Genomic DNA, 14,558 nt, shown 5'->3' with positions numbered 1-14,558 from the left:
AATGCTGAAAGTCACTTTTCTGACGAAAAGTGCAGATATCGGTTCTGCTAGTCGGTATAAATGCGTACCGAAAAAGTATCCCGGAAAATTATAATAAGTGCATGAATATTACTAGAATAGTATGTAGGACTTGTAAAACGAGTTTCAAGTTAAAATAATGAGAACTGGTGCCAGAAACTGGTACTGGCTATGAAAAGCGCGTATCGGAAAGGTGCTCCGAAAAATATAAGAAAAATATGATAATTCTTGTAAAATTGAGTAGGTTAAGAATCCTAAGTTTAGGATTAAAATGCTAAGCGCAGCTATTTATGTTAATACTGTGTGGTTAGTGTTAAGTGGACTATATATAGTCACTTGCACACAACCCTAGGCTGATACTCAGCCATTCTATGCATGGGTTGTGTGTGTGGCTGCTGCCTCCTCTTCCTTTTCACTATTCCATTGAGTTTTCTTTACAAAAATCCTTCAAGACACCATTTTTATGAGAGACTTTACACCTTGAACACTTGTAGCTTGTGAGTGTTGGCCTTGGGAGGGTGTGGAGTGTGTCATTCTGAGTTTGTGGCCTCTGTGGTGAGGTGAAATTGCTGACTTTGGGGCTGTCTTCTTGGGTTTGGGGTTGTGTGACCTTGTTCTTGGCTTCTTGAGCTTCAAGAAGCCACCTTTTTGGCATAAAGGCTCAAGTTTGAAGTGTATTTTCGTAGCCTTGTGAAGTCAGAACCTTTGTGCTGTGTAGAGGACCCCTTGTGTGCCTCATTTTCGGATTTTTGGAGCTTGGAAGGTATACCATGATCACCTGAGTATCATTTTGAGGCCTAAAGCTTGTTTAATCTATTAAAAAGAGGAACTTTAACCATTTGAGTAAAAGAATGTGTTTCTAGGTTCATAACATGTTGTGTTATATCTGTTTAGGGAGTCATTGGACTCCCAATCGCGTTTGGACCCTTAAATTTGGGATTATGCAGAAGTTGGCTCGAATTTCTGCATTCTGTTGAAGAAGTATTCGAATACTTTTCGTGTAGTATTCGAATACTTGTTCATCAGGTAGTCGAATACTCTTGCTGGAGTATTGGAATACTTTTCTGGGAAGAAAAGTATTCGATTACCTTTGAAGAAGTATTCGAATACTGGAAAGTATTCAAATACAGTAAAGTTTAGTATTCGGATACTGAGGTATTCGGATACTGGGGGCTTAAGTATTCGGATACTGTTGAGTATTCGAATACTTAAGTGAAAGTAATCGAATACTTTCTGGAGAGCTGGAGTATTCGAATACTACTCGTGAAGTATTCGAATACTTCCTGCAGAAACAACATGTAATGAGTTAAAATGAGTAGGAAAGACTTAATCACTTAATGTAATCTGAGCTATGATTATTGATGAGTAATTATGGTATGGGCAGATTGTGATTGTGCTGTTTGTGGGCCTTGAGCTGTGTGGACTCTTGGTTTGGATAGCTAGCTTACAAGGTAAGCTTTCGTGTCCTCGGTTTAGCCATGTTGTGGTTCCACCATGTCCCATGGGGGTATGGTTATATGCATGCTGTGTTACATGCTTTGGATATTTGAAATGTTGTTGAGCTTTATGTGTAATGGCTTTTAATATGCATGTGTTGTTCCATCTTGACGGTAAGCCTGAGTATGTGGCGTCATACAAGACGGTGATCCGGGGTGGATGTAAGTAGCGTCTTGCACTATTTGTGGGTATTAGACGTATATAAATCCTGCATTTCTCTGGCCAGTAGAATAGAATTGACACACATGGCATGATTATCTGCTGCATTGCACTGTTTTAGAAATGATATTGATGAACTCTTTTTAAACTTATATTGCACATGTAAGTGAGCTTGGGGTGGAAGATCCTTGAGGACCCCTTGTCTTACTGAGATTTCTTGTTTAGAGATCTCACCCCACGTTTGGGGAATGCTTATTTCAGGTTCAGGTAGTATGGGGATTGATGCCTCTGGCGGCAAGAGGCCAGAGCTTAGCTGATTATGATATTTATGATGTATTGCTGACATGACTGGATATGGATGTTGTTTATGTTTTCCGCTATTTATGATTATGTGGTTGTTGAGACTGATGTTGGGCGTGTTGCCTTATTTGAGTGAGCATGGGGATTGTCCATGACGCTTTATGTTAGTACTTTTAAATTGGAGTTGTATAAACTGTTAGATGGTCCGGTCTACGTTGTTGTAGTTCTGTGACTAGAGCCACACTTATATTATCTATGTTATGAGGTATTTCAGTTAGCTGTTTTATTGTAATTACATACAGGCGATGTTTTATTAATTGATTAATAAGCAAGTTGGTAATGATAATGACATCATAATTGGAAAGAAAAAGACATTCCGCATTTTTAATTAAGCGCAGCTTAATACGATAGTATGATAACATTACCGGATATATACGGGGTGTTACACAAGGGGTCACAAGTAATAATAATGTTCAGCAAGGTCACGGATCTGTTTTCATAGCATTCACATTATCAATAATTCATAGTCTAGAATTTCATTAAGGTTCTATATTGTATTTAAGGCTTCCCAACTTGTTAAAATTGATTTTAGGCTCAATCTGCCAAAAGTATTGGAATACTCCTCGATAAGTACTCGAATACTTCTTGTTCCCAGAAAAGTATCCCAATACTTTCACTAAAGTATTGGAATACCAAAAATATCCCAATACTTTTACTAAAGTATTCGAATACCACCAAGTATCTCAATACTTTACAATAAGTATTCGAATACCAAAAGTATCTCAATACTTTTACTAAGGTATTCGAATACTGCCCTTCCCAGAAAAGTATTCCAATACTTGTTGATGAGTATTCGAATACCAAGCAAGTATTCGAATACTCCACGAAAAGTATTCAAATACTTTTCAGACAGAATGCAGAAACTCGTGTAGTTTCTACATAAACTCGATTTTAAGGGTCCTCCAATGGTTCTGAGTCCAATGTCTCCACAAACAGAAGTTTATTATCACTTATTATGCATAGATTAACAACCCTTAACTTGAATAATCAAAGTTTCTCTTTTTAAGGACTCAAACAAGCTATATTCATGAAATTTCAAGGTAAATGGTCAAAGGTTACCTTAAGGCTTGTGAAAACAGAAAAAGATGTGTCTTGATTTTGTCCTCACCACCCTACTATTCTGACCTAACAATGCCACGAATTTGGTCTACCAACAAGGTTCTTTCCTCCTCAAAAAGGCTTCTTGAAGCACCAAAGTGAGTGAAAATGGCATTCACACTCACAACCAAGAAGTCAGCAGCTCCACACCTCCAAACAGACTTCACAACCTCATAATAAGTAATTTTTCTCCCTCACCAAGTCTGCTCTCAAGTGTTTACAAGGAATGATGATGTTTCAATGGCTTAAGAGTGGAGCAATGTGGGTAAAAATGGATTCTTGGCCAAGTTCAATGCAAAAGCTCAAGTCTTAAGAAGAGGGGAATGTGGCAAAAATGGGGAATCAGCCTTGGGATCAGAAATTGACCTAGGGCTGTGTGAAAAATTCTTATTTATAGGTCCACTAATTAATTCATTGGTGTTAGTTCTAATAGATCCACTAATTATTTTAATCTCAAACTTCATATTATGGACCTAGCCATTTTTTCAGGAATTATTATATTTTTCTTATAATTTTCGCAGCACTCTGCCGGTACGCGTTTTATACGTAGCCAGTATTAGTTCTGACATCAACGCTCATTATTCTTACTCCAAACTTGTTATCCTTGACCTAGATATTTTTCTAGGAATATTTGTATTTTATTATAATTTTTAGAGATATTTCATCGGTACGCATTTATACCGCGAAGCAGAACCGACATCTGCACTTTTCATCCGAAAAGCGACTTTAAGCATTATTCAACTTTTTAAATAATTATCTTATCATAATTATATATAATCTTTATCAAATCCATGCTCCGGCATTGATACTCTTATTTTATTAATTATTTAGCAGTGCGATTCTTACACATCATGTTATCAAGGTACTCCAAGCAACTAGGTATGCTCCTTGCCCCTATTGGCACTAGCTCCTCCTTCTCTTTGAGGTCCTGAAATATATTTTCCAACACAGGGTGAGATAAAATCTCAATAAACTAAGGATCATAGCAAGATTCCTCCACCTTAAAGTTAGCTTTTGGTGCATAAGTATTAAAACAAGTATAACATGTCATATGTTATACAAATGAGCATTAATCACACTAAAGTCACTCTATTGGCCAACTTGTCAAATAGGGAATGCTCATATAACACTTCCGAGAAAAGTCCATACGGGCTCCTCTTCTCAGGTTTTAACCACAAAGAATTACTCTGTGAAACTGGTTCTAAGGGAAATCCACACATACCTTGAGAGAAGTCCATATGGGCTCCTCATCCCAGGTTTTAATCACACAAGCATGCTCCTGGCCATGAACCATCTCAATCATGCATCCACACAAAGCATATTTTCATATTATGCATAATTTCTTATTTCAATACAAGTACACACCAATTCATACAAACCATTACTCTCATGGAGTATGGTGGAACAAAAAAGGGGGACTAACCCCAAGGTCCAAGAGTTTAACTCTTGAGGTGGTGTCTCCAATGTTTTCTTTGTGTTCAAGAGGCCAAACCCACCAACTCCTTCACTAACCCAACCTATTCTAAATGTGTGGGTGTGATCAATAATACATAAAATTCATAAACAAATAAACCAATAATAAAAATCTCTTCAAGAACATGAGTTTAGAACACTTGTTTTATTCTTGATAATTCAATAATTCAACCTTAGCTTGGAGGTTGGTTCAATGGTGGCTGAGTGGCTCCAATACTTTTCCTCCACCAATATGTACCCCGTCACACCTTTTACAAAAAAATATCATATTAATTTCAACATTCACCCATTTAAATCCAAAACCTTCTTTGAGCATAACCCTAAATCATGAAATCTCCCTGAAAATCTAAAGGGTTTGTAGCGACCAGATTTGGAATGGAGCCGCCACCAAAAATTTAATCAAGAAAATTGGAAAACCTTTTGGTTGGAGAAAATTGGATTTTTGAAAACAGAAATGAATTCGGGAATCGATTATGGGTAGGAAAGGTATTAGTACCCCACACCGTCCATTTAAAAAAACGGCTACCTTAGATTGGTTGCGTAAATCTATTTTCCCTTTTAAATTTTGTGATAAAAACTAAATTCTAATATTTACAAGAAATTAAAAAATTAAAAGCTAAATTCAAACACTTACAAAAAAGTGGGAAATTAAAAAAAAAACTAAATCCTACATTTACAAGTTAATAAGAAATTAATTTTATATATACATGTGGAACTGTACTAACTAAATTCAAACGATACTTTTTTTTCTATAATTTATTTTGACTTTTTTGATAAATAAATAAAAACAAAAGTAAAAAATATAAAAATATTAAACTTTCCTACTAGAGAAAATGGAATGTACATGTATGTGTGTGTGTAAACTAAAAATAAAAAAAAAAAGGAAAGAAAGAAAAATGTTACTGACTATACCTGAAGACTATACATGCATATATGTGTATAAACTAAAAATAATAATAATAAATGGAAAGAAAGAAAAATGTTACTGACTATACTTGAAGACTATATATGCATAAAGTAATTTTTTTTAAAAAGTAACAAAGTGACTGAGGAAATACATAGGTTACATTATACCAAAGATAAATTTTTTTTTTTTGTGTTTGGTGGATATATTTTAATAATATTTTAGAGTGCTAGTGTGTTTAGTGCAGTATAGTGCAGGTACACTAGTATGTGTTAGTGTGCATAAAATAAAAATAAAAAAAATTCTAAAGCCTACTACAAATGATTCATACATATAGATCAAGACACATAATGTAAAACAAAAAACAAGGCACTTTTCTTTTCAACTAACTGTCCAAAAAACCAATATCCATGTTGACATCTACTTGTTAATTTTATCACACTTACCCAGTGGTAGATCCAGGAAATTAATGAAAGGTGGACACTCAATAAGGTCTGGTCTGAAACGCGACTTGTGGGTAGCTGCCGGCTGGCTGGGACTGGTTTAGATATATATCTGAACAAATTGCGACTCAACTAGACCGATAATGGAGGAAGAAACAAATGTTTCAACTTCCAATGACGAAGATTGAGGTTTGAGAGAAGATGAATCAATATATAAATGCAAACGATAGGTGTCGAATAGAGCTCTCTGCTGTTAGGTTTGGATAATGAAGATGGAGGAGAAAAAAAACTCACGGAAAAATAAAATAGGATGAGGAAAATTAAAGAGTAAGATATCGTAACAGCTAGGGGTGTAAATGAGCCAGGATAACCCGGCCTACATTGAGCCCAGCCCGGCCTTTCAGAAAAAGTAGAGTATGCTTAGGCTTATGAAAAAGCTTTTTTAACAAATAGGCTATAGGCCAATTTTGTCAAGCCCGGCCTACAGTCTTGTACGCTGGCCTATTTAATTTATTAAAATAAAATAGTAAAATAATATTTATTTTAGGTGGCAATGGGTACCTTGTTGGATTATGATGTTAATGATGAAGATCTTTCAATAATACTCTTCTTTCCCTTGTCTTGATGGTGGTTTAAAGATTTTTAGATGAATGATATTCTCTTGTAGACTTTATTTCAGCATCCAGTAATTGTATTTTTCTTATTTTTCCTATTTCTTTGACTTTATTCCTCTATGATATACATTCTAGAGCTGGGGTATTATGTTGACTCTTTATTGTTTGTCATTTTTTTCTTATGAGAAGTACTAGTGCATGCATGAATGAAACTTTCTTTGCTCTATACAATTAATTTTTTTGCTTAGTATCTACAGTGGGAGGCCTACAAGGCCTGTAGGCCATGTCAAGCTTTCTTATTTTTAAAAATGTGTCGGGCTTGGCCTACAAATAAAGCCTTTAATAGGCTAGATAGGCTGAATTTTTTTTTTACGTAGGCTTGGGCCAGAAAGACCAGAGTCCGGCTCAGCCCAGCCCATTTACACCTGTAACACCCCGTATATATCCGGTAATGTTATCATAATATCGTATTAAGCTGCGCTTAATTAAAATTGCGAAATTACTTTTTCTTTTCAATTATGATGCCATTAACATTACCAACTTGCTTAATAATCAATTAATAAAACATCGCATGTATGTAATTGCAATAAAACAGCTAACTGAAATACCTCATAACATAGATAACATAAGTGTGGCTCTAGTCACGGAACTACAACAATGTAGACCGGACCATCTAACAGTTTATACAGCTCCAATCTAAAAAGTACTAACTGAGAGTGTCATGGACAATCCCCATGCTCACTCGAAGAAGGCAACATGCCCAACATCAGTCTCAACAACAACATAATGATAAAAGGCATAATACATAATCAGCATCAATATCCAGTCATGCTAACAAATAAGCGGAAACAACATAATCAACTAAGCTCCGGCCTCCCGCCGCCTGAGGCATCAGTACCCATACTACCTGATCCCGAAATAAGCATTCCCCAAACGTAGGGTAAGATCTCTAATCTAGAAATCTTAGTAAGTCAGTGAGTCCTCAAGGATCTTCCACCCCAAGCTCACTTACATGTGCAATATAAGTTCAAAAGCAGTTTATCATTTATCATTTCTAAAACAATGCAATGCAGCAGATAATCATGCTATGTGTGTCAATACTAATCTACTGGCCAGAGACAGTGCAGGTATACGTCTATCACCTACACACCGTGCAAGTACCACTTGCATTCACCCCGGTACACCGTCTTGTATGGCGCTACATACTCAGGCTTCCCGTCAAGATGAAACAACACATGCATATTAAAAGCCATTACATGTAAAGTTCAATCAACATATCAAATATCCAAAAGCATGTACACAGCATGCATAAACCATACCCCCATGGGGACATGGTGGAACCACAACATGGCTAAACCGAGGACACGAAAGCTTACCTTGCAAGCTAACTCCAAAAGCCAAGAGTCCACAGCTCAAAGTCCAAACACAGCAGATTCACAATCTGTTATGGACCAATACTATATTAATAATAATGCAACACAAGCATATAACTTAAAGACAACGCCTTTCCTTATGTTTTACGCCTTAAGGCTCCATACCAAGCCATAAGTCCTTAATCACAACGATTCTGACTTAAATCATTAATTACAGAAGTTCAACTTCATCAATCTAGGGTTTACAAACCCCCAATAGCTTACTGTACACACAACACAGCTACTGTTCTACGAAATCCCAGAATATCCGGATAGTCCTCGGGACCATATCCGGATATGCAATATCCGGATATCTCACTGGACATATCCGGATATGCAATATCCGGATATCCAGAATCCCATATCCGGATATCTATTATCCGGATACTCAAAACCCATATCCGGATATCACATATTCGGATATTCATCGGGCACATATTCGGATATTTCACGACAGAATGCAGAAAATGCATTTCGTGAAGATATCCTTCTAAGGTTCCATTTTTAACACTTACTTACATTAAAGCATGCATCTTTATACTGATTAAGGTCCACACCCCAGTTGGTTACTTGATTAATCCTTTAAACAAGCAAAGATCACACATTTAACCCATTAAAACACAAGCTCATGCTAGGTACAACTCACCAAAGCTCAAAACAGAGGATCAATGGCTCAAGGAGCTCACCACACTGCCTCTATAGGTTCTGGAAATAAGGTGTACGAAAATGCAACACAAAGGTTGGTCCTTTCTTCACAAAGAAGCTTCTTGAAGCTTCACAAGCCAAGTAGGAAGCTCTCACCCTCACACAAGACCACTCAGCCCACAAACTGACTTCAAACAGTCATTCAACTCAGAACCACAACTCTCTACACACTCACAAAGGCCACTCACACAAGGCTCAAGTGTTTGGAGGTGAAGAAACCAAGCAAAGTTGACACTTGATCTCCCAAAATGGTGAAGAAAGCTCAATGGAACAGTAGCAACTGACCAGCCACTCCAGCATTCACGTAGCAACAGAAAACCTAGGGTTTTGTGCCCTTAACAAGGGTATCTATAGCCACTTACCCAATTAACACACAGTATTAACTTTAATTGCTACGCTTAGCATTTTAATCCCAAACCTTGGAATCTGAAACTACACATTTTTCCAAGAATTAACATATTTTTCTTATAATTTTCTGAGCACCTTTTCGGTACGCGTTTTTCCAAGCCAGTACTGGTTTCTAGTACCAGTTCTCATTATCTGGACTTGAAACTCGTTTTACAAGTCCTACATATTATTCTAGTAAATATCATGCACTTACATTAATTTTCTGTGATACTTTTTCGGTACGCATATATACCGACTAGCAGAACCGGTATCTGCACTTTTCTTCTGAAAAGCGACTTTCAGCATTATTACTCACTTACTATAATTATTAAAGCCTCATAATAATTATTAGGGTCAATTATGGAATCATTTCCTATTTTCTCGTAATTTATTAATTAAATTCCTTAATTAACGGTGCGGGTTCTTACAACACCCCTAGTAACAGCCAATTAGTACTACCAATCAATTTCACCGTTAGATCGATTATGTTGATCCAACGGTTATATTTATTTCTAGCTTTGTATGGTTATGATCCCCATATTTAATGTAAAAGTATTAAATATGGAAAATCATAACCATACAAAGGTGAAAATAAATATAAAGTATTAAATATGGAGAATCATAACCATACAAAGATGAAAATAAATATAACTGTTGTATCAACATAATCGATCTAACGGTGGAATTGATTGGTAGTAATATGAGTAGTAACCTTAATTGGTTGTTACAATATCCTACTCAAAATTAAATTGGGAAACTTGAATTTTAAGATAATGGTATTTTTGTATTTTTGCATTATATTTTAAGGGTGGGCACTTGCCCCCTTCTCTTCAACCTAGATCCGCCTTTGCACTTACCCATAAGCTTTATCAGACAACTTTATTGAATATTGTTAAAACAAAGAAAAAGTAAAATATTGAAATGACAAAGACAAACAGAACTGCACAATATGCTAACAGACTCACTATTATAAAATCAATATCTTTGCCCCCCTTTTTTTATTCAAAGAAAAACCCAAGAACCCAAGTATAGTGCATGAAGTAAATTCACATTGTATCTATTCGAACCCAATACTTGAGCATACAATAATAAAATAAACACATGTAATCGTTGGTGCATCAAATGGAAACAATTGCAACCTAACTCTAATGTTTACAACCTTGCTCCGGAGAGACAACGAGATGAGGAGATCTTCCGTGCAGCAAGCGGTGCCGCGATGGTTTATGTCTTGGTCGGTATGGAAAGGGGAAGCGGTCTATATGGTGAAAAAAAATGACCTGGTTCTCTCTTTGAAAACGTAAATTATGTACTCACTTCTTTTCTGGTTTCTGGCCTCCTCCACCCTTCCCTTAAATACCCAAAAAAAGTGTGATTCTTGATGGCTAAAGATAATCCTAGAGCTTGTACGTATATTTTGTCAGCCGACTTCTACGACTTCAACTGCTCTGATATCTTCAAAGATTTTGCCAGTCTCAAGCCTTTTATGTTTTTTTCTTCAAAAGCTTATGACGCTGATATCTTCCAAGATCTTCCCTTATCATGCGTGAGTCCTCATTCCCGCCAAACCATAATGTTGTACCCATCCTCTCAATCTTCTCCACCATTAACAAAGCAAACCAAAATAGCAGGTGAGGAAAAAAAATAATACAACAACTTGTGCGCTGGAGGAATAGTTCTTTCTTGTCTTTTTTTGATTTTATTATTTATTTATTTTGTTTTGAAAGCATAATTTTTAGTAAAAAAATTCATTTTTTATTTTTATTTTTTAATAATATTTTTCTGGTAAAAAATGAATCGTTATAAAAGAAAAACAAAAATATACCCGATCAAAATAAGGTGTTCACAAGTTCAGAGGCCTTTACCTTGTAAGCTTCAACCAAGTCAAAAAGGAAGATTTTCAAGCTTCAAAACCTCATTCTTTGACCATCTTTGGATGATGCACGAAAATGGGTCTTTGTGGGATGGGTTTCTTTCTCTCAAAAAGAGCTCCTAAAGTTGAAGGTATTAGAAACTAAAAGCTTTCTTAACTGGAAATTCTGAATATTACTGAATGATCAAAAGTATCATAATAATACATCACCTATGTATATATAGGTGCTAAAGAATTCAGCTCTCGAAGCTCAAAGAGAAAAGCTAACGCTAACAATATAGATAACAAACTAACTAACTTTCAATAACAGAAAATGGTTCTGTTCTGTTATGATTAGTTTGATGCACGTATAATGATGAAGCTAAATGAGCAGAAGTTGCATATGGGACTGCACATAAGACGTGAGCTGGGACTGCACATGAGACGTGAGTTGAGTTATGGATATCAGATTCTATTACCCCCCCCACACACAAGATGAGCGTAGGATGTTAATTAAGCCCAACTTGGAGACTATAGAAGAATAACTGGATGTTGTCAATGGCTTGGTAAATATGTCAGCTAATTGGGCCGAAGATGAAACTGGTAAAAGATGAACTAAACCAGATGCAATCTTTTCACGCGTAACATGACAATCCAGTTCGATATGTTTTGAACGTTCATGAAATGTTGCGTTATGGGCCAGATATATTGCAGACCGATTATCACAGAAAAAAGACGCGGGTTTGACACAATTTTGTGAGGTACAATTTTGATATGTTCCTTTATCATGGACTATCACATATAAGCCGTTCTTCTCCTCAGCAGTACCAATCATCACTTGGGAGGGGACCTGTTTTATGAAACAAAAACGTCCACTAAAGGTTAAAGAACAATTAATGGAACTGACCAACTTGGTAACAGATATCAGATTCACACGAAATTCGGGAACAAACAATACATATGATAAAGTGAGTGTGGATGAGAGAACTACTGAACCTGAATGAGATGACATAACACGAGAACCATCAGGTAACACTATGGCTATATTATCAATTTTGTGAATAGAAGAAAAACTAGAAATTAAGTAGGATATGTCATCAGTGGCCCCAATGTCAATAATCCAATGACCATGCAATATACATGGTTTAATTGTGTTAGAGTGAGAGACATGTGAGATATTAGCAGCGTGTGTGGGTTGATTCACAAGATTTTGAAGAAGTGATATGAGCTGATGATATTGCTCATGAGAGAATCGTGGAGTGACAACATCAGTTTGCTGATTATGCACATTTGAGGACTTCTCATCTGAAGTAGCATTAACTACATTGTTACTGTTGTGTTGAGTATCTGTATTCCTTGATCGAAAACCTTGTGGATAACCATGCAATTGGTAGCATGTTTCTATCGTGTGGTTAGTTCTACCACAATGTGTACAAATACTGTTTCCAGAAACACCTCGTCCTGCATTGCTTCTACCACGACCTCTTCCATATCTACCAAAAGATTGATTGAAGTTTCCACGACCCCTATCATTGCCTCCACTATTATTGAAGGCAACAAAAGGTTGGGAAATAGTTTCATCACTAGTACCAGATCTGAATTGTCTCTCTTGTTGCACCACCATAGAGAAAACTTTGTTTACATTTGGAAAAGGATCTATCATCATTATCTGAGATCTTATAGCTGCATATTGATCATTAAGACCTTTAAGAAATCGTATGACATGATCTCTATCTCGGTATGATCGCATTTTTGTCTTTGCTCCACAAGTGCATGAAGGAAGGCATTCACAAGAAAGGAGAGATTTCAGATTCTCTAACTCATCCCATAACATTTTCATCTGAGTAAAAAATTCTGTCACACTTCGTTCCCCTTGATGAATTTTGTAGATCTCCTCTTGAAGATCAGAAATACGGAAAATATCACATTGTGCAAATTGATCACGCAAGTCAATCCATGCATCACGAGCGCTTTCAATCCACAAGATCGATTTCGCAATTGATTCACAAATGGATTTGTGGATCCAAGCCATCACCATTGTATTACACCTCTGCCATTGAGAGTAGGTTACATCATCAGTTGGAGGAGCCACAAGTGAGCCGTCAATGAATCCAATCTTATTTTTGGAGAGCAAAGCTACACTCATTCCACGAGCCTAAATGTGGTAGTTATTGCCGATCAAAATAGGAGAAACAAGAACCAATGAAGGATTCTCATTGGAATGCAAAAAAAGTGGATTCGAAGGATTAGTATGAAAATCCATGAAGGAAGCATTTGGATCTTCCATTGTTGCTGATCGAGAGAAAAACTATGGAGGCAAAAGTACCAGAGCTTGAAGCTCTGATACCATACCAGAAACTAAAGCTTTCTTAACTGGAAATTCTGAATATTACTGAATGATCCGAAGTATTATAATAATACATCACCTATGTATATATAGGTGCTAAAGAATTTAGCTCTCGAAGCTCAAAGAGAAAAGCTAACGCTAACAATATAAATAACAAACTAACTAACTTTCAATAACAGAAAACGATTCTGTTCTATTATGATTAGTTTGATGCATGTATATTGATGAAGCTAAATGAGCAGAAATTGCATATAGGACTGCACATGAGACGTGAGCTGGGACTACACATGAGACGTGAGTTGAGTTGTGGATATTAAATTTTATTAGAAGGCAAGATGCTGCCTTCACTTGGAGTTGAAGGTTAAGTGAAATGATGAAGAAATGCTTGGTCCTTCATAGGTGGTTGGTCAAACAGTAATGGAGGAAGAAATGGGTGTCTCACGGCCAAAGGAAAAAGAAAAGGAGAGGGAGGTAACATGAGAGAAGAGAGAGAAAGTGAGGAGAAAAATGAGAAAGTGTGACTTTTAAGTGATATTCTCTCTCCTACAAGGCTTTTATCTTTTATTTCCTATACACTCATTTTGATCCACTAATTATTAATTTTAGACTTGTAAAATTAACATGGAATGAGTTTCATGAAAATATTTCTATATTTTAAGTAATTTTTACTTAATCATATTTTTACCCTAAAACTTTTATTACTTGCATTTTTATCTCGAAAACTGACTTAACTTAAAATTTAGGTTTTTATCTAATGAACCTCTTTTAATTATTAAGTAATTCCTAATTACTCAATATAACTATTTGGGTCATTATAAGTGTTTGACATAATTAATATTTTTTATTTTTTTAATATTAATATAATATTATATTTTTAGAGTGAAGTTGTAGATGTTGAACCCAATACCTCTTTATTTTTTTTTGGATATTAGCGAAAATAAACAAACAAAACAAACTAACTAAGGATCATTCTGGGTATAGACAACCCCCACAAGATCCTTTTCTATAAGCCTAGTACAACTCAAAGGAGCATTAGGCAACACCACTAAGTCCCAAGTACCATGATCCACCAGCCCAGCCAAACAGTCAGCAACTGTATTCCCATTTCTACTAATATGTTTAAACATCACCTTCCAATCCATGTTCTTCATTTCCTGTATACGATTCACAACTTGGAACAAAGGATTATCAGAAGAGCAGCCATTTTGAATAAAGTATAAGGCTTCAAGAGAGTCTCCTTCCCATTGTACCTGTCTAAATCCATGATCCCATGCCACCTGAAGACCCAAAAA

The 14,558-nt window shown here is 36.0% G+C and overlaps 1 protein-coding gene across 1 annotated transcript; it reads right to left on the bottom strand.

The window, feature by feature from the left end:
- Nucleotides 1-11,150: 11,150 nt before the first annotated feature.
- On the bottom strand, nucleotides 11,151-13,065 carry LOC133316542 (uncharacterized). The gene is made up of 3 exons (XM_061518300.1): nucleotides 11,827-13,065; nucleotides 11,685-11,769; nucleotides 11,151-11,209 (listed from the first exon to the last, which is right to left on the bottom strand). The coding sequence occupies exons 1-3, from the start codon at nucleotides 13,063-13,065 to the stop codon at nucleotides 11,151-11,153; spliced, it is 1,383 nt and encodes a 460-aa protein (XP_061374284.1).
- Between the last annotated feature and the right edge of the window lie 1,493 nt (nucleotides 13,066-14,558).

The sequence above is a fragment of the Gastrolobium bilobum genome, unplaced genomic scaffold, assembly GCF_033153095.1.
Source record: "Gastrolobium bilobum isolate Gb01-03AN ecotype WA unplaced genomic scaffold, APGP_CSIRO_Gbil_v1 utg2361, whole genome shotgun sequence".
In the NCBI taxonomy this organism is placed as follows: Eukaryota; Viridiplantae; Streptophyta; class Magnoliopsida; order Fabales; family Fabaceae; genus Gastrolobium; species Gastrolobium bilobum.
Note: the sequence above shows the minus strand (reverse complement) of the source record. Positions and strands in the feature narration are given on the sequence as shown.

What these genes read in the sequence shown, in the direction of transcription:
- LOC133316542 (XM_061518300.1), bottom strand. Translation starts at nt 13,065, where the DNA reads ATGAGTGTAGCTTTGCTCTCCAAAAATAAGATTGGATTCATTGACGGC. An exon ending in TGATATCTGTTACCAAGTTG is followed by an intron (nt 11,770 to 11,826) that starts GTCAGTTCCATT and finishes TTCATAAAACAG; the next exon opens with GTCCCCTCCCAAGTGATGAT. An exon ending in TAAAGGAACATATCAAAATT is followed by an intron (nt 11,210 to 11,684) that starts GTACCTCACAAA and finishes CTATATTGTTAG; the next exon opens with CGTTAGCTTTTCTCTTTGAG.